At 41.6% G+C, this 20,154-nt stretch overlaps 1 protein-coding gene across 2 annotated transcripts in view; it reads right to left on the bottom strand.

The window, feature by feature from the left end:
• Nucleotides 1-20,154, bottom strand: part of VWA8 (von Willebrand factor A domain containing 8) — a 93,997-nt gene that overhangs the window by 33,459 nt on the left and 40,384 nt on the right. The window contains exons 19-29 of one of the 2 annotated variants that reach the window (XM_033154306.1): nucleotides 19,173-19,279; nucleotides 18,465-18,536; nucleotides 17,613-17,689; nucleotides 15,435-15,510; nucleotides 14,156-14,291; nucleotides 12,540-12,659; nucleotides 11,416-11,621; nucleotides 7,650-7,801; nucleotides 2,320-2,428; nucleotides 1,960-2,098; nucleotides 970-1,157 (exon numbers count right to left, since the gene is read on the bottom strand). In XM_033154306.1, the coding sequence (XP_033010197.1) occupies nucleotides 970-1,157; nucleotides 1,960-2,098; nucleotides 2,320-2,428; nucleotides 7,650-7,801; nucleotides 11,416-11,621; nucleotides 12,540-12,659; nucleotides 14,156-14,291; nucleotides 15,435-15,510; nucleotides 17,613-17,689; nucleotides 18,465-18,536; nucleotides 19,173-19,279 (1,382 nt within the window). Of the gene's footprint in view, nucleotides 1-969; nucleotides 1,161-1,959; nucleotides 2,099-2,319; nucleotides 2,429-7,649; nucleotides 7,802-11,415; nucleotides 11,622-12,539; nucleotides 12,660-14,155; nucleotides 14,292-15,434; nucleotides 15,511-17,612; nucleotides 17,690-18,464; nucleotides 18,537-19,172; nucleotides 19,280-20,154 lie in introns of both variants that reach the window. The other variant, XM_033154305.1, reaches the window with a different exon arrangement.

Below are 20,154 nucleotides of genomic sequence, written 5' to 3'. Positions count from 1 at the left end.
TTGGTTGAAAGAATGGATGACTTTGGAGAATTCACATATTTTAAACTTAGAATGTCATCATAATATTTTCAGTTGGCACGCTTATTTATGGTATGAAAAGGTGAAAGTACATAAAGGATTTACAAATCCTATAATTGGGAAAAAATTGTATAGAGAATGGAATAAAATCAAAATCTATTAGAGGCAAAAACAGCATTTGGGCTGTCACCATTGGAAGCCATAGCGGTAAAGAAAAAGAATATGATGGAAGGTTGGAAAACTTATAGAAATTTATTTTAAAAATATTGAGGAGAGTATCAATTAGAATAATTTAAGGAATTATCAGGAAAATTAACAACATGGATACAATATCCTCATTTGAATGAAGTACTTAAGAAAGATAGAATACAAGGGTCTGGGGAACAAACATGACAACTGGAGAGAGATCTGTTGGAATGTAATGAAAAAGTGCTGTCTAAAATGTGTAATATACTGTTGGAATAGAAGACAAAGCTTGCAACAAGTCCGTAAGGTAGTGCCATAGAATTATCCCTCTCTTGCAGATGTGGATGTGGAGGCAAAGTGGCGTGTCTAAAGGACCCCCAATTAGTTTTTGGATAGAAAATCCCCGTTGCAAATCTTGTCTCCAATTCTTAATGCTGTATCTTAACCCCCATACTACACCAGCTCTCATGTGATACAAGGAGCCAAGTTTACAGGGGACTGCAAGTGGGTAAGCAAGATGTGTCACAAGCCCAGCTCCTACGCAGTGGGGAAACGTTTGGTAAAAACAACAAAAGGCAGTGAGTGCCATACACCAGGGAAATGTGCAACCTCCATAATCCCAACCGAGATGAACTGAATGAGAATTATTTTTGATCTCAACACTAGACAGACGTTACACTGAGCTTGATAAATATGAGGGATCCCTCTTCCTGGTGGTAACATATTGACCCCAGAAATGGAAAGCATGCTGGGTTGTTTTTTTACCTGCTCTTCATGTAGAACTACTTGACCTTTGAGAGGGTTACCCAGAGGTGCCAGTGTCACAAACGGTTGCCATATTCCACCAACGGTCCTTGGGAAGATGTCATACAAGTCTATACTGCATCCATTCTTACTGGCCAGATCCATGACATATAAGGACACAGGATTGCATGTAGCCACATAAAGGGTGTCTTCTGCGTCAGAAAGTGGGAATAAGATGCAGATTACAGATTACATGAAAGCAAACATGAACAGATGGCTTATAGGCAAAGACATTGTTTGTATAAATATATGGAATGAGTCTATACAGAATATTGCAGGTTATTAATCCTATATGTATGCACATATATGTGTATTAAAGCTACGGTTTTCCCAGTAGTGATGTATGGAAGTGAGAGCTGGACCATAAACAAGGCTGATCATCAAAGAATTGATGCTTTTCAATTATGGTGCTGGAGGAGACTCTTGAGAGTCTCATGGACTGCAAGAAGATCAAACTTATCCATCCTTAAAGAAATCAGCCCTGAGTGCTCACTGGAAGGACAGATCTTGAAGCTGAGGCTCCAATACTTTGGCCACCTCATGAGAAGAGAAGACTCCCTGAAAAAGACCCTGATGTTGGGAAAGAAGCAGATGACCCACCTCCAAATGATAACTATTCATGCACACTTTACCACACAGACATAAGAAACGTCTAAAGTGGGTACCACACAACGGAACTTACAAATACACAGACGAATCATTCTTTGTCAGTCCAATACACAATCCCTATTATATCCTGTGCGACCGCCTTCCTCGCAGTTCTCCAAGTGTAGCAAAGGTAGCTCTCATTTCTCCATGTGTGTTTAGCTACGTAACAGGTTGTTTATAGAGCAGTGGGAATAAAAAAAGGTGGCATACAAACTAATTTATTTTATTCTGTTCCAGATATCTGCAGATTCATACAGCCTCTCATCATCACTACATGAACAGAAAATAAAAATTATACTCTACCTTGCGCCACAGCAACATCGCACACTAAATTAACTTCATTCAAAGGCAGCGACCAAAAGGCAAGTTCTTCTGTAAAGCTCAGGGATCTGGCTTCGTGTCTTTCTAGAGGAAATGCCTGCACATTTAAGTACATTGGACCCTAAAAGAAATATAATTTATATTTTGAATTAGACACATATGCGGGCACCAAAATCTTTTAAATGCTTAGGGCCTCTAAGGGTCTTAATCCAGCAATGGAATTGGCAGACCACAAATTGTGAATACTGGTACTTAAAAAAATAATAATCTGTATTATTTTAAAATCCTGGAAAATAGGGTATGCTTACAGTCAACATTAAGATTTATTTTTTTTAATCTCACCTTTATTTCTATGTGATGTGTTTCAGTTGGGCACAAAAGTTTCTGCTGTGCATTACCCAGCTGGCTTGCTTTCCAGTAGCCCATTAATTTTGCACCTGGCAATGGCAACCTGCCCAACAAAGAATCTATTATTAACTTGTTTTTTAGATAGATAGATAGATAGATAGATAGATAGATGGTAGTTTTCAAACATTTCCGGATAACAACAAAGAGAACAGAGGAACAAAATCAAACCAAAATCAATGTAAAAGGGAAAATGCAAGTTATTGGTCTCTGAAGAAGAATTTGGATTTGATATCCCGCTTTATCACTACCCAAAGGAGTCTCAAAGCGGCTAACATTCTCCTTTCCCTTCCTCCCCCACAGCAAACACTCTGTGAGGTGAGTGGGGCTGAGAGACTTCAGAGAAGTGTGACTAGCCCAAGGTCACCCAGAACCTGCATGTGGAGGAGCGGGGAAGCGAACCCGGTTCACCAGATTACGAGTCTACCACTCTTAACCACTACACCACACTGGCTCTCCAAGTGCCATGAATGCTAACCCACCCATAACGTTCTCTTTTTAGATGGCTCCTTATCTAAAAATACATTTCTGAGCTGAAAAGTTTCCTTGCTGACACAATCTTAACCTGCCACAGTGCCAGCAGTCTTAAGATCTCAAGGAAACAATACCAGGAGGAATCCCACTGAAAATTATGCTCTGTGAGGGAAAGACTTGGAAACCCAAATGGCCTGTGCAGTATAACCTGCGTCCCAACATATCCAGAAACACTTCGGATGCATGGAGGCGACAGGTTTGAATGCAACAATTGACAAAGGAACAAGGAAAGAAACTTTTAGAAAATACAAACAAGTTCTGCCAAATAGAGTTTAAAGAGGAGGCCAAGTTGGGTTCTTTTTTTGTGTGGGGTGGGAAAGATAGATAGGGAGCTGACAAGATCAAGGAGAGACTAGATAAAAATAATGGGAATAGTCCTCTATGCCAGGGCTGCCATACGTTCAGAATTTCCCAGAGATAGCTGGGATTGGTATGTCAAAAATGGTGTCTGGGCGGAATTTTCGAAAAGCAGTACAAATGTCCAGGAAAACCTGGGTGTATGGCAGCCCATTTCAGAAGTGTTGATTTTTTTTGGTATTTTCCTTTAAAGGGGGGGTACTCTATTTTGGGGGGAGATTTTACACACACACACAAAAGCCAGCAACTTTTGTGTCTGGATTTCCACTTTTTGAAATATGGAAACCCTATTGTATACATCTCAGCCCATTTTCATTAACTGGCATGACTGATGAAACATTTCCATTGAACAGCTGCGTCTCCCTCAGAAGAAGGTCTCCCAGCATTTCCTGCCTGTCACAGAATACAGCCAGGGCATGGAATCAGAGCGGACGAGGACACACATTATCTTAACACATTAGTTAAGATAATGCTTGTTAAACCTGCCAGACTTCCAATGTTACGACTCTTAGTTCCTACTAAAACACACAATAATACAAACTTGACTCTGAGGGGCAAGTGTTTCAAACAAGTTTTCTGAGCAAGGGGGGAACAGTAGGCTTGCTTCATAGCCCAAAGATCACCAAAATACCAAGGTGCCACTTAAGGCGGCACAGTGCCAAAGAGCATGCTTGGGAGTGATCATGTCAACCGCCCCTTTCATATTGTCATTTCATAGCGAGGTCAGCACTTTTGACAGAATCGTTCAGGAACACATCAGTTTCCAAGGGGAGGCCCTTCAAATAGGCCAACTCCCCTTCCTGGCAGGAATCACCACTACCAAGCCAAACTTCACCAGACCAGGTTATGGTCCAAAAATAACAAGGGACTGCACTGTATTTCCCCATTTTCAAACCATCCCTCAAATCACTCAAGGATGTGCCCTGCCTAATCTGTTGGTCCAACAGCCACTTGAGACATTCCCATGGTTGTCATGGAGGACATTAAATTTCAAGCCAGCCCAATGGCAGCCTCCACAGGGACAATGGAGTCATGCAGGACAACTGTCCCGGGGTCCTCTAACACTATGCCTGGGACCACCTTGTCCAGCTCAATTTCACTACAAATTCATTATTCTCGGACTTCTGGGGAGGTATCATGGCTGGTTAGTCATCTCTGTTAAGGCTCTATCCTCAAAGATAATTAAGTGGTGATTAACGACAGCTACTGTCTATCGTATTATCTCTGAGGAACAGGGATAACAGGGATTATCTTCCAAATGTTCTGGAAGGATTGCTCCCATGTTGGGACCAAGAAATCTTCAAGGAACCCAAACGGATGAATTTTGCCCAAACACCACTTAATAGCCCTAGAGGTCAGCCCCTAGGACAAAGATAATCAAAAGCTCCTTTCCTCAATTATTTCTGGAACTCCTATAAATTACTACCATGACGATCACTCTGTTGGTTAAAATGTTCATTTGAAATACAACCCAATAGCTGGCTTAAGAGGAGACGCCATTAAGGGGCTGGAAACAATTAAATAAAAAACCGTGCTCTTATTATACATACCAAATAAAGTTTTTCAAACAGCTAAGAGATTCTCCAACTTTGAGAAATTTTCATCTTATTTTGTTCTAGTCTTAATCCTGTTTTACTGGTGAATGTGCTGCTGTATACTGTGAAACTACATGACTGCTCCCTGTGAGAATGCAATGCTAGAAATGCAATTTCCAGATAAGCAAGGACTGTGTGAATTTCTGAGAAAGCACTCAGGATGGTGAAAATGCTGAAAAATACTGCATTGTCTGTCGCAGTCGTGCAACAATTATTAAATGAGCAATTAAAGGAAATAAGAGCCGGAGCTGCATAAAATGTTAAATGTTGATTGGACAAAGCTGAGGCTGGATAATATACACAGCCCTTGGGGGAAAATACTGCTGGAGATTTGCCAGACCAAGAGAATGGAATGATATAGTTGAAGGTAAGGGATGATGAAACAGAGAGGACCTCCACACAGGTGCCTGCATGAGTGAAACAGCTAAGTGCTGGAGCAATGATGTTGGAGGAGGGGAAGGGATCCATGGATGGAGAGACTATGAAAAATCCTGAGCTGGCAGAGACGAGTTGAGAACGAAAAGATTCTGCATACAATTTGAATTAAATCTAGAGGGGAAAGCTACTAAGCCTCTTGTAACACTTTTGGGAAAAGAATGGAAAAGAAGGAAATGGAAACTATATATATATATGACTGAAAACAGTGGCCATCAGGAAATGGGACTGGAAGATATGGATTTGAATGTGAATTAATGATTATATAATAAGTAAATAGCTATCTTTTATTGTCTTAACAAATAACCATAGTGAATAAACCCTTGGGGAATAAAAAACAAGGACTGAATGTTTCTTAATATTGGAGGTCCAGTTGTGATGTTGGACTGGAGGAAGACTACTGTTGACTTTTATATATAATAGCATAAAAACAATCGGGGAACCTCTTTTGGACATCTTATCTGGAAGGAAAAATGAATGAACTTGAGATGCCCAGGCTAAGGGCTGGAAAAACATCACTTAGCAGAGGGAGGAACAGCTGGATAGTATCCTGGAGTAAATATTTGACTATTTTGAAGAACTCTTGTATATATAACTGGCAAATGGATAGTTGGAAGTCCCTCTTCCTTTTCTTCAGGAAGAAGTGCAGCTACTGGAATTCAGTTGCTCCTGAAGTGGCATTGTTCCAAACCATGTTGAGCTGGACTCAGGCCAGCTTAACATACCCCAGCTTCGATCCTAACCACATTCTGTGCCGGAACTGTACATATGAAGCTAACAATGGAAAGAGAGCCAGTGCGGTGTAGTGGTTAAGAGCGGTAGACTCGTAATCTGGGGAACCGGGTTCGATTCCTCGCTTCTCCACATGCAGCTGCTGGGTGACCTTGGGCTAGTCACACTTCTCTGAAGTCTCTCAGCCCCACTCACCTCACAGAGTGTTTGTTGTGGGGGAGGAAGGGGAAGGAGAATGTTAGCCGCTTTGAGACTCCTTCGGGTAGTGAAAAGCGGGATATCAAATCCAAACTCTTCTTCTTCTTCTTCTTCCCAAATGCTTTAACAAGATTTTTGCACTCATATATTCTCTCAGAGATCCAGATAATGGTCTCAACCATAAGCCAACATTCACTTTTGCTTCTAATATTTCCTTGCCCTCAGTAATCCTTGCCCCCAACATGCCTTCCACCTTGCAGCTATGAATAAAATACAAAGAGAACTGCCCAGCAAATGCTGACTGTTATGTTATGTGCACAGTCCTCGTCGTCTGCGGCCAGGAAGGAGAGCAAATCCAAAGTTTTGTTTTGTTTTGGATTACATTAACAACTGTAATTGATAAAAAAAATATGTAACTCCTAAATTATTGACTGGAATGAGGCAACATGAACTTATTTCACCAAACAGCTTCACTTGACTACCTGTTTGTTTCTATGCCCAATTCAAGGTGCTCCTTTTAATCTTTAGAATCCTAATTTTAATTTAGGCATGCATTTCAGATGGTATTTACTAACCAAATAACTAACTAACTACCTGGCCCTTCACCTAGGCAGTTTCCATAAAAACCAATTTGCCTAACTCCAGTGGTTTATAGTATAAAGGGGAATATTTGTTTTTCTATAAGAGGTTTTGGAAATTGGTTTGCAGCGCAATCTTATCCATGTCTACTCAGAAGTAAGTACTACTGAAATCAATAGGGCTTACTCCCAGATAAGTCGGGATAGGATCACAGCTTAGTATTTATGCCACATAAATTATGTGCTTAGTATTTATGCCACATAAATTATGTGCATTTATTATACTCATCAAAAAAACTGTGTAAAACCAGAGGAAGGCCACCAATATCATGACGCAAACTGGATGGCCTATAAACAGTTTGTGGAGTTGTGGTTTTGCAAAGTACATGCCAAACGTCTGATGATGGGAATAAGTATTGAGATGCTAAATTCACTCAAGAAGAATTTACACTTTGGACATGTTCCACAAAGTTATTTTGAAAGATTTGTGCAAGAATAGGGGCTAACATATTTCCCCACTATTGATAAAAGAATTTGGATTTGCTACTAATTATGGAAGTAAATTGCAAAATGATCATTCAATGAAGAGAAACTGAGAAGAACGAATTTTCCCCTTTATTGGATTCATTTAATCATACAAATCATCACTATTCATAATATAATACATTCACAATTTATACAAAATGCTGTAAACGTGCATAGTTAAAATAGTATAAATTAATAATAGTTCAATAATATATCAATCTGTTTTCAGGTATTAGCAGTATTTGCTTCAAGCATTCAAGGCAGACACGTTGATCTTAACTAGCAGCAAATATACAATGTATGTTAGTCTTACTCCTTAGCCAGATGTACATTGGTGGGTTTTGCTCCAATTGGGATTCCATGTTTATGCAGAGTCCGAATTAAAATCTCCCGCATTTCGTTATTGTAGGAGTCAAAATCAAATACATTTCTGACAACGTTTGCAAGCCCTTCTGTTGGAAATTTCTACAGAGAGGGAGAAAGAGGAAGAAGAGCGCAAGATTAATGAGCTCCCCACAGATCGAGATGCAAGGTTTCACAGGTTCTCTGACGCACAAATGGAGTTCTAGGTAAGGACGAGCATCTCCACTCACTGAGATTCCTTGATAGGGATGCACATTGCAAGGCTGTTTCATACACTGAAGTGAAGGCCCATTGCTGGCATGTGTCCGTCTCGAGAGACAATGTGAATGACCCTTTGGGGTGAAGTCAAACTGCATTAACAGCACTGAAGGGACATCTCTGGGCATAAGCTTGGGTGGTGTGGGAAAAATTTAAATTGTATTTAAAAGAGCATTGTAAGATTAAAAATTTGATATATTTTGAGGAAAAGATAGGCTGTAGAGTGGAAGTTAGTTGTATATGATATAAGATGATAAGAAAGGATAAGAGATAGATTTAATTAATTAGATAAGGATATAACATAAGATAAGAGATAAAAGATATTAATGGATAAGTTGTTGATTGAAAATAGATTAGAATTAGATAGATTTTGGAAGTTACGAAAAAGGTATTCATAAGGGACGCAGAAGGAGGAGACAGGAGGAAGTCCCACTAAGATGTGAGGAAAAATTGAATTATTTCTAAGTAGAAGTAATTAGTTATTGTGTTTTTATATGTTATTGTTTGTTGTTATTGTAGTTGTTATGTTATTGTTTTTTTGTTATGTTAAAAATTTAATAAATATTATTATTAAAAAAATAAGCTTGGGTGGTGTGTATGGAGGTTCTGGGCTGCATAGACAAAAAGGCCCCCCTCTCAGCCTCACTGGCCCAAAAGTAAGCAGAGCAGTGTGTTTGGCACTGGTGGCCATCGGAGAAAGCAGCCGGCAAGCATCTTCCCATTACCAATACAGCTCTCTTGAAAGCTGCCCTCCCTCCAGCTACCGGCTATCACATCCCCACGGCCAGCGAGAAAAAGCGGCCCGCCTTCCGCTGTGGAAGCCCAACGACGTGCTGAATAACGGAGAACTCCTTCCCAAGCATCCTTTTTACCTCAGCGCTCCCAATCCCTATTCCTCTGAGGTTAAGCCTAAGAACACGGGATTATATCATTTCTAATATTCATAAACCGCTCTGGAAGCCTTTGGCTGGAAATTGGGTAAATAGGTTTTATTTATTTATTTATTTATTTATTTATTTATTATTCATTCTGAATAAGCTACAAAGAACACAGGATGGTTTTTCTGAACCTTCTGAGCAGAGCATTTTAGGTTGCAACCCTGACATACTTCATAGGAAATAAGCCCCATTGGTCGTAGCTGGCCTGACTTCTGAGTAAATATGTAAAGCACTTGGTTTTCAACCAGTGTCCTGTGGCACCCTGGGGTGATTTAACATTCAGGAGAGCCCCGGGGTCATCCTTTCATTAACTTGCAGCCCATATCTTACTGCATTATCTCTCTCTTTCTCGCTAAGCAAGATTCAGGGGAGCCGGCAGCTTTAACATGCAGCCCATTATCTTCCTGAAATCAAACTGCGGCAAAAAAGTGGAGAAATGCTTTTGCACAACCGTTTTATCTTCTTAAATTCTTTCTCCCCCTCCCACAAAAATCCTCCCCAACTTCAGTAACTAACAGCTCCTTAGTTTTACACAGAGGGCTTGAGAAATGCAAGAAAATAGCAGGGTAGCTTGATGTTACATGTGTGTATACTTTGGTGGCATGTGGCATCTGGAGGGATTAGAAATTGCTTGGGGCTGATAAGCTTAGCAACCCCTATCTTATGGGCTTGCTTCCACACAGAAGTGGCATGTCTACTTTTTTATATAAATGATATGTGTGTGTGTGGATACATGTGTAATTATATATTTATTTAATAAATAATCATAATAAATATGTATTATTCACTTGGGACAATCATTATTATTTATAATAAATAATGCTCAGGCCGGGCTCGGAGCGGCTAACATCATAAAAACAACACAATATGCATAAAAACAGGCATCAATTAATTAAAATACATCTTAAAATTAATTCAAGCAAGTTAAAATCTGGGCAGGTGACAATTATCAGGTTGGAACTGAGAGTGGTTAATACTTTCCAACTGTTTCCACTGATCACACAAGGACCTGTGAGCGGGTTGGGGGCCTCCTTCGGGCTCGTTTTATACAAAAGAAAGTAAGTCAAACTGCATCCTGCCCAAAGCATGTAATGTTCAGTTGCCCTATGTACAGTTCGATCCGTGCCAGTATATTAAATCCGATAATTCAGTCTATTGCTGATAAGCCAGTTGACCTACGTCTTGCTTGGGTTCTACAAGATGTGGACCCTTACATAACCCTACAGGTTGCTAGATTCCTAACAGCCGTTATTTCGTATAAGAGACGAAATGGGATGTTAGCTGATTAATGAAATTATAAATATGTTTTCCAAAATGAAATTAGTCACTGATTTTAGCTTGATGCTTAAATTTTAACTTTAAAATTTCTCTGAGATATGCTTTTATGGAAATATTAATATTGGTCCTTGTGAGTTGTGTTCTTATTTGCGGCTTGTACGGTGCCGTTGTTTTATTTGATTCTCTTTTGTTTGTTCTGTTTTGTTTTGTATTGTAAGATGGGCGCAAATGCCGAATAAACATCTATCTATCTGCCCAAAGGCCTGGCGGAACAGCTCCGTCTTGCAGGCCCTGCGGAAAGATGTCAAATCCCGCAGGGCCCTGGTCTTTTCTACGCATAGGAAAGGAGGAATCATCTGGGCAAGTTTTGTCTTGATCAAGAGGAAGTCAATCAGATTCAGGCCCCTGCTGGAATTGCGTTATCCACAACTAACCTAATTTCGCTGCTTTCACAACCAGCATCCTCTGGAACCAGCCACAGCCATTAAAACCACTTAGATGGTGTCACAGGACTGCCAGAGAACGCTCTGGAGCTGAGATAGGGGGCAGGACAGAGTGAGGAGGAGCCTTTAGAAAACGGCAGGCAGGAAGGGAGAGGAGAAGGAGAGCCAGAGCTAAGGGAAGGGAGTCCAGAGGCGGAGGGGCTCTCAGATGCTAGCAGAGAGCCTCAGCACCACCTGACTGATGGAGAGGGGATGCCCGTTCCTTCAGCACAAGAGTGGGGGGCGGGGCGGGTTTAAACGCCGGAGGCTGGGGCTACCCAAGCTCCTCTGCTGGAGGCGGAGTCGCAAGTCTCCACTTCCGGGATCTGCGACCAATGATTCAGATGTGTGAACGATGAGCTGTAACTTGTATATATGTATATAATAAAAGACTGTAAATACCATATTTTCCGGTGTATAAGACGACTGGGTGTATAAGACGACCCCCAACTTTTCCAGTTAAAATATAGAGTTTGAGATATACTCGACCGCAGATTCTCCACCCGGCGTATAAGACGACCCCCGACTTTTGAGAAGATTTTCCTGGATTAAAAAGTAGTCTTATACGCCAGAATATACAGTATATCCCGGAGTGAGCAGAGGTATTTCTCGTGGAGATCTTCCAGACATTCTACAAACATTTCAGGCTTTACAAATTTCAATCTACTCTTCCAAACGGTTTTTGCAAATTAAATGTCAACAATATTTATCGGTGGGTGTGTTCCAAATCGCGTCAGTAGCAGGAATGTATATACTGTACCTGTAAATGCTTTACTATATTCACCACTTCTCTCGTTGAATAAGGATAATTGATAATTCCTTGGTCGGCCAAGCTTCTGAGCTCTCCAAAAGCAGCCACCAGTTTCTGCAGGACTGGCTCAGGAACGGCGGGCCCATACTGCCGAAGCATTGCAAGCTCAGAGCTTGGTTTGGGATTATCAATTGCATGACAGCTAAAAATATCTCCTGGAATAAACAAGCAAGGAATGGAGAGAGTTGTGGAAAGGTTGTAGTATATAGTAATAGAAACCCTGAAACTATGCAAACTCCACAATCATGCCTTAGTCTTTTTGAGGATCAGCTCATGCCTTAGTCTTTTTGAGGATCAGCTAAAAGTTTTGCAGCTTTTTTGCAAACGGAAAAGCCCTGGTTTTTTTCAGGATCAGCTAAAGGTTTTGCAGCTTTTTTTGCAAAGGGAAAAACCCTGTTTTTTTGAGGATCAGCTAAGTTCTGCAGCTTTTTTTTGCAAAGGGGGAAAACCAAAGAGGAAAAGCCCCGTTTTTATGGGGTTCAACTCACATTTCTGAAAAATCTTAAGGATTTTCTAGAGTTTCCAGACAGATAATCTAATCAGCCAGTCACATGTCGCTGAGGAAACAAACAACCTCCCTCTGCAGCACATTAAACAATGGAGGGCAGGGCTGAAAGGGAGCCGGGGACTCTTATCTCTCTCCCGATCTCTTGCTAATCAGCTGCTGAGCGGGATCCTTTCAACACCACCTTTTCTCTTTGTAAAATAAAAAGCATGATCCTCTTTTGGCCCCTGGGCAATTCAGCGCCAGGGACCAGCATTCGCTCCATAAGACGCACAGATATTTCCCCATACTTTTCAGGAGGAAAAAAGTGCGTCTTATGGAGTGTAAAATACGGTATTTTATGCAGCCACTTTCCTGAAAGAGTCCATGTGTAATTCTCTTCCAAGTGGCAGATGAGAAAATGACTGACACAGCCTCCTATTTGAAAGGCTGAACAGATTTCTTGAAAAACAGCCTGTTTCCTATATATCTTTTCTATCAGGAGGACAAACGAAGCAAAGCTTATATTTTCCATACTGAAGTCTGTCGAAAACACAGTTGTTGTTGTTTTATTAAGCACTGCACTTACCTAGTGTTCCAAAAAAGTCATTGCCCAAAAACGGAAATCCAGGTCTGTTTGCTAGAACGATCATTCTAAAATCTGGATGAATTACCACCACATTTTCTCTTCCACTCACGCTAGCAGAGTCTAGAAAATACATATAATTGAATTAATATTTTCAACTTTTCAAGACATTGTTCAAGTAACAGAATTCATGCCCACTGGAAGGTTTTAAATAATCAATATATATGGAATGATCTGTTTAACTCTACAGTGAATATAACCTATTATCATTAAAATTTTGCAATAGAATACCCCCAAAGTACAAAAATGTATAAAATTATGTATTTTGTTATAAATACATTTAAATAATATTTAAATATGAATTTTCATACAGATGAATGACCACATGAAAAATTCATGTGAACCATAAGCATTTTGATTCATTTTCCCTACATTTCCCTTGAACAATGTGTTACATTTTCACAATTACAGTGGTACCTGTCGGGATACATGGAATGTTGTGTAGCCTAGTAAGTCTGCAGGCTTGAGCTTGCTTGTAAAGTAAAAGACTGACTTCCGTTCTCATACTTTCCAAGCCCGGAAAGTAAACACAGACAGGTGATATAGCAATCACACATCCAGCAACGGAGGAGTGAAACGCTGGCACCCCCACCCCAAAGAGAGGTGCCTCCCAGGAGCACCATTTGCCTGCGGAGCTTATAGCCAGGGCTGCAGCAACAAACAGCTATGCAAGCCTTTGGGAGGCAGAGACCTAAGGGAAGAGGGAAGGAAGGAAAGAGGGACAGAGGCCAGTGTGTTGCTAATCTCATATATTTCCATTTTAATTCCTTAAGGCAACAATCCTAAGGCATGAGGGGCTGAAAATTAAGAAGGCATGTCTGCTGGGCTCTTGCTGGCAGAGTGGAAGTGAGGGGCAAGGGAACACAATCTGTGCTCCTCTGTTCTTTTTATTTATGTCTTTATTTTTTTTTAAAGAAAACTGAATGAACTCCATTTGGGCTGCATTAATTTATTCCTTGAATAGAGGCATGTTGTGGGACTGGATCCTTTGGATCCATGCCTCCCCCAGAATCCCTCCAAATCACTCTGGAAAATCCCCTCGTAGGTTTACACACTTCAGAGCTCTGACCTCAATAGGGCAAATGCCACGGAAGTTGCTGTGGTGGCAGAGAAATGGTAGCCGGGTCTCCCTTTCTGAAGGTGGAGCTGTCTTTCTGTCCTTGACGGGCACATCCAATGCCTCCTATGGCCCCTGGGACCAGAGATTTGCAGAATCAAGGTCTTTCCCCCCAGAACTATTTAAAATGGGCCAGCAAGCTATCCAGCCCAAGACCGCAGCACTGGCTGGTAGTATTAGAAATCTTTGTTTCTAGGGCAATGCATTCTTATTATATAATTATTCTGATATTCTCAAATATACATTAATAATAAGAGACAGGCAACAAGAATCTAATGTACCGTTTGAGTGTTTGCAACCTAAAAGCTTTGTTTTCTTTGGTAGACTATATTTGGATAGTAATTAATGACCAAAAGAAGTCCCAAACGTTGGAGAAATGTGCTATTCATTCATCTGCAACAAATGCAACTGCTGGAATACTGTGTTCTAGGGCTTTACTTACTGGCAACAAGGCGCCTTCCATCAGACAGAATCATTTCTCCACTTTCCACCAAGGTTTTCAAAATGCAGGTGACATTTGTTGGGGCCTTATCTGCCTCGTCAATAACCAGAATGTGACCCTTTTTGACGGCTTTCACCTGGAAAACGTTAAAACAGCACGCGCATCGGAAAAGAAACTGCACGCACAACTCTGGATGCACTTTGATAAAGATATACATTTGCTACCTGTGCCTTTGTCATGGAGTTCACATTTTGGGTATTTAAGAGAAGACATTCAATGGATTGTTTCTCTGAATGCTTATTATCAGTGCAGCTGCGGGGAGGTAAGCACAAGCTAAGCTCCACAAACAAGCAAAGTGGATCTATTGCTTAATGTAAGAGGAGAATGGGTTTTCTCCACTTCCCCTTCTCTTCTATTAGCAGAAACTTCTGCCAGATCAAAGGCCATTTCCATGAGAGGGAGAGCAGCGCTGGATTTCACCCATCTTTTTCATTTCCATACTGTCAGGAAACCCCCCTCACCACGGCTTTTGCAGTACTGGGAACCCCCTCCTGCATTGAGCAGCTCATAGTCTTCCCAGAGTGAGGGAAGCGACAGCCAATCCAGTGGGGAGGGGGAGCTGGTAGCAGGAAGTCGGCGCAGGGGCTGTGACAGAGTTGGAGAGCCTCAGCACCACGCAGGAAGTGGGGGACAGGGAGCTTTTCCCGTGCCCCGTTTTCGCAGGGAGGAAGGACGTGGAAGGGGGAGGCGGGGGTTCAGAATCCCGCGCCTCTTATGTTGGACTAAAAACCGGAAGCAGACATCCCCGGACTCTGCAGAGGGATGAGCTGGACGTCTTTACTGTAACTCCACTGTAAATATCGGCACAATAAAGAACTTAGTTTAGAAGAAGTTCTGCGTCTGCCTGATTCCTCATGAGCAACCACTGAGAGTCCTTACACATACTTTTCAACTTACAGTAGACCCTCCGGATATGAACTTAATTCATCCCGGGGGTCCGTACTTACGCCGAAAAGTCCGTATCCAGAGGTGCCACTTCTGCGCACATGCGCGGTGCAATAGAGCGCTTCTGTGCATGTGGCGAAACCCGGAAGTATACACTTCCGGGGTTGCCGCATTCACAACCTGAGGTACTTATTTTGAGGGCTAGAAAACTTTGAAAAGAAACAGGGCATTCTTAGATTTGTAACAACGTATTTCACCTCAAGGTAAAGACTTGAACCCATCAATGGATTTTAGTGAAGAACTCATATATACAAATGCACAAATGTGGACTTACTAGTGGAGAATCCTCATAGACAATATGACCATCTTTAACAGAAGGCTGAAGCGTAAGACTCTGCACGGTCGTGTCTCTAAGATAGCAAAACATGCACAAGTCAAAAAGAGAATTAATTTATTCTTATTTCAAAATACCAGATTCAATTTTACACTTAGAAACTGCCCTAGAAACGGCACTGAGCTTTAAGGAAAAATGCTTTCATCACAAAATTGGTGTGGAAAAGGAACCGAAGTTAGTCTTATTAGGGAAGTTTTACTCTGTTTCAGTTAGCAGTCCCTTGTTTTAATGAGTAGAAGAGATCATGCCATTCAGCCTTATTTAACAACCTTTGAAAGCTTTAATCCCTTTCCAGTCAGAATCTTTCCACTCCAATGCGTTGTTTAGAACACACAAGTTTCAGTTTTGCAAAGTTGCCCCCTCTCCCCTGGTGTTCTCCATACACCATAAACCTAAAGAAACAGTTTTGCTTGTCCATGCATGTTTTTTTATCTCTGGATTGCCAAGATGCAACAAAGGGCTTCAGGGATGCCTGCTTTAACTTTGGACAAAGCCCAAATCCCTCCAAGGCAACCTGTCTCAGCTTGGAATCCATCTGATGCACCCTCCTGTTCAACGTAGAATCAGAGAATTGTAGAGTTGGAAGGGACCACAAGGATCATCTAGTCCAACCCCCTGGAAGGCAGGAATCGTCCATGGGAGAACGCGACTCCTCCTTTTCCCACTCACTGGACTGAATAACTCTAAAGAGAGCAAAAGAGCAGGACTTTCGGCCATTTCGCATTTGGTTTTTGGTTTTACAACGTGGGCTGCAAAATGGCTGCTTTTGCAGCTTTCCTGAACGGAAGGGTCAAAAGTTAAAAAAAAATAATGCTCAAGGGGATGTTTTGCTCAGGAAATTCTGCACAGGATGTTAAAAGGTTCAGACTAGGAACGTGGCAATTAGGGGAAATAAAAACTTAACTAACAAAGACATCACCCTGCCGACAAACGTCCGTATAGTTAAAGCTATGGTTTTCCCAGTAGTAATGTACGGAAGTGAGAGCTGGACCACAAAGAAGGCTGATCGCCGAAGAATTGATGCTTTTGAATTATGGTGCTGGAGGAGACTCTTGAGAGTCCCATGGACTGCAAGAAGATCAAACCTATCCATTCTCAAAGAAATCATCCCTGAGTGCTCACTAGAAGGACAGATCCTGAAGTTGAGGCTCCAGTACTTTGGCCACCTCATGAGAAGAGAAGACTCCCTGGAAAAGACCCTGGTGTTGGGAAAGATGGAGGGCACAAGGAGAAGGGGACGACAGAGGACGAGATGGTTGGACAGTGTTCTCGAAGCGACTAGCATGAGTTTGGCCAAACTGCGAGACGCAGTGAAGGATAGGCGTGCCTGGAGTGCTCTGGTCCATGGGGTCACGAAGAGTCGGACACGACTGAACGACTGAACAACAACAACAAAAAAAAAAAAGGTTGAGAAGGGGAGTGAAAATAATGTTTAGGAGTTGAGTTGGAAAACAGAAGAGGTAATTGCTGGACCTGATCAGCTGAAATGGCTGAATTGAAGAGGAAGGAAGCAGGAGAGGATCATGAAGAGACTCAGAAGCTAAACTGAGGGATACAAGTTGATAAGCATTGCTTCACCTAGGGAAACATGCTAGAGCACATAGATCTGGGTGCATTTGTCTCGGTTTATTAGCTATTCATTCTTACGGATGACTGCTCAAACTATTCAACTCACTTTTCCCTAAAATTATGTTCTCAAAAATTGTTTAATTTGTTGTCTTGTTAGAACTTTAAATGCAGCACATTTCCTGTGACCTTGTTATTCACTCCACCTCTAAATTGTTATATCACTCTATCCAGTATTGGAAGTAGGTTGGGCCAGCAAAGGGGATGTTTACTGGAAGCATCTGTAACATTTCACCAGCCATGTGTCGGAAAAATCCAGTATAAAGCCCAATAATTGATATATTTAATGAAATTCATATACTGACTGAGTGTGCAAAAAAGCATCAAAGCTGCTTACAAGAGCAAAACAATAAAATGATCGGTAAAAACAGTTAACATCAGCTATTTAAAACATTTTAAAAATGATTAAAATCAACAATAAACTAAAAACAGGCTAAACAGGTGCCTACATGATTGTGAAGTCATGTAAAATGATTACACAGCCCCTCTTACCTGTGCAGTTGCAAATACTCTCTTGGTCGATTGAGCAGGTGAAGGAATCTGTCAACCACCTTATTTTTCCCCACACCCTGCAGAAAGGAAAACCATTCCATTCCTTAACGGCAAATTAATGCAACGGGATTAAATATTCTTTACAACCAAGGAAAACCAAACCTCAACCATGGAAAAATAATTAACAAAAAGCAATGCTCATACTGTATGTAGAAACAACCAGGCATTTTTTTTTTAGGCCTAGTTCACACAACACAGTCAACAATGGCTTCCTGGGACTGTGGGAACATGCCGACTTCCGGAGAGGAGATCCTTCCCAGTACCTGCAGTAGTTAACTCAAGGTTTGGCTTTGCATGTCAGCTGAAGCTGGGCTTATAGTAGTTAAGGACTCCCCTTGCAAACAACGAGCTGTAGGTTTGTCCTCGGCTACCATTCATGATGAAGGAGGAGAGCCCAGCCGTGAGCCTGGGTTCAGATAAACAGACTAAGGCAGTGATTAAAAATGTGTGGCTCCAGGGAAGAGATTGCCACTACTTTGCAGTGTGGCAGCTAAGCACCAGACAGGGGCTTAGCTGCCACACAGCAAAGTAGTGGCAATCTCTTCCCTGGAGCCACACACTTTTAAACACTGCCTTAGTCTGCTTATTTTTCCAAAGCTCATTCTGAGACTGAAGGTAATATTCAAAATAATTTTACATCCTTGGATTCAAGTCCCCCCCCCCCCATGTACTGTAACAGTGGACTTTTCAGTGTCAGTCCTCTGTCAAATTATCCAGGTCAGAGCTTTCAATAAATACTAATTACAGCAAAACAAAAGCACACGCTAGCAAGAAATATTGGGTTACTCTCACCTGGTTGCCAACCAAGAGGAGGTGTTCGCCAAGCAAAAAGTCTTTTAGCATATCTTCCATCACCATCATATGCTAGAGAGAAATTAAAAACTGCTTTGTAAAACTTGAAACAACTTAGTAATGGCAAGGCAGCAGGGAAAAGTATTCTACAGCTATTGAATGTGCATGTGCCATTTTTTTGTGGTTTTGGTGATGCACAGTTGCCACACCCATTTAGAGAGGCAATAATATATGTTTCCTTTAGTTACACATTAATCTATATCAGTAAGAATTTAAGAACTGGTGTTGATTGGTTCAGTTACAGCTACATCTAGCTCAGTAATGAATAATACTAAAACCGATACTGATAATAATAGAGGCATAATAACAGAGGCTGTCCTTAACGCACAGCAGAAAAATGTAAAATCCACTGCTAGGAAGGTGAACTAACACAGCAATGAATGGAAGAAGGAACCTCTCAAGAAACTCCCTACGTGGCAAATGGGACTTGAGGTAAGTGAAGAAATTAGGAGTGCCACTTCTTGCTGGAAACAGCCACAGCAACCCTGTTAACAAAATTCTTCGGTGGCGATGTATTTAGCCAGAACATTAGAATAACGTCTGCAGTGTTTTAATCACATTAGAAAAAAGGATGGCGGGGGAATTTGGTCGTAAGTATTTGTTATTAAAACCTTGGCCGAAATTGGTCAGTGAGAGATCAGCACTTACTTGGGTATTTTCATAGAAGAGAACATCGGGCACTTTCATCCTCTCCAAGGGGTTATAAATCGGGATTGTGACTGCCCCAATCTTCAGGGTTCCTGAGTCCACTTCACCTATATGCCACATATATGCACAACTATATCCATTCAAAGTGCAATGGAAATATATGATTTTAGCAAATTCATGGAGGTGGGGGACATAAGATACATTGAGACGTGTCACTATGAAAGCTTGAGGTATTTTGAGAATGAGCATCTAGCTAGAGAACATGCTTATCAGTAGAGTTGTGTACTGTATTCTAAAACCTAGAAACTATTTAGAAACTAAATACTGTATAGACATATGATGCCATGACTTGTCTTGCATGCTTTTTACTACTTTTAGAGGCACAACAGATCTTTCAGGTAGCAGAAAGGAGAAGAAGCCACATTTCAGGGATGTGGGGAAGATGCAGCCCCATTCAATGGCTCACTGGCCAATACGTTTTTAGGGGGTGGGGGTAGGAAATGTGGTTCTGAGAAGAAAAACGTGGTTCTGAGGTGTGCATTTGAGGAGTTTAGAGATCCGAATTGGAGGCCTGCTCTCAGCAGTGAGCTGTTCACTGTGCTTTGCCACTATTCTGGTTGGCCTGACTGCACTTGAATACTTTCCAATTAGCTTTTGCGTTTCCCTTTGCTTAGAGAAATGACTGCCATAGCAAACGCTCAGAGTACAAGGGTACAAGTACGCAAATGGCATTCTAGGAGGTAGTGGGATTGAAACACCAAATCATGACCTGTTTATCCTGAAGAAGCAGGGGGAGAAGGAGAAGGAGAAGGAGAAGGAGAAGGAGAAGGAGAAGGAGAGGGAGAGGGAGAGGGAGAGGGAGAGGGAGAGGGAGAGGGAGAGAGGGAGAGGGAGAGGGAGAGGGAGAGGGAGAGGGAGAGGGAGAGGGAGAGGGAGAGGGAGAGGGAGAGAGGGAGAGGGAGAGGGAGAGGGAGAGGGAGAG

Source organism: Lacerta agilis, chromosome 7 (genome assembly GCF_009819535.1).
Source record: "Lacerta agilis isolate rLacAgi1 chromosome 7, rLacAgi1.pri, whole genome shotgun sequence".
Classification (NCBI taxonomy): domain Eukaryota; kingdom Metazoa; phylum Chordata; class Lepidosauria; order Squamata; family Lacertidae; genus Lacerta; species Lacerta agilis.
Note: the sequence above shows the minus strand (reverse complement) of the source record. Positions and strands in the feature narration are given on the sequence as shown.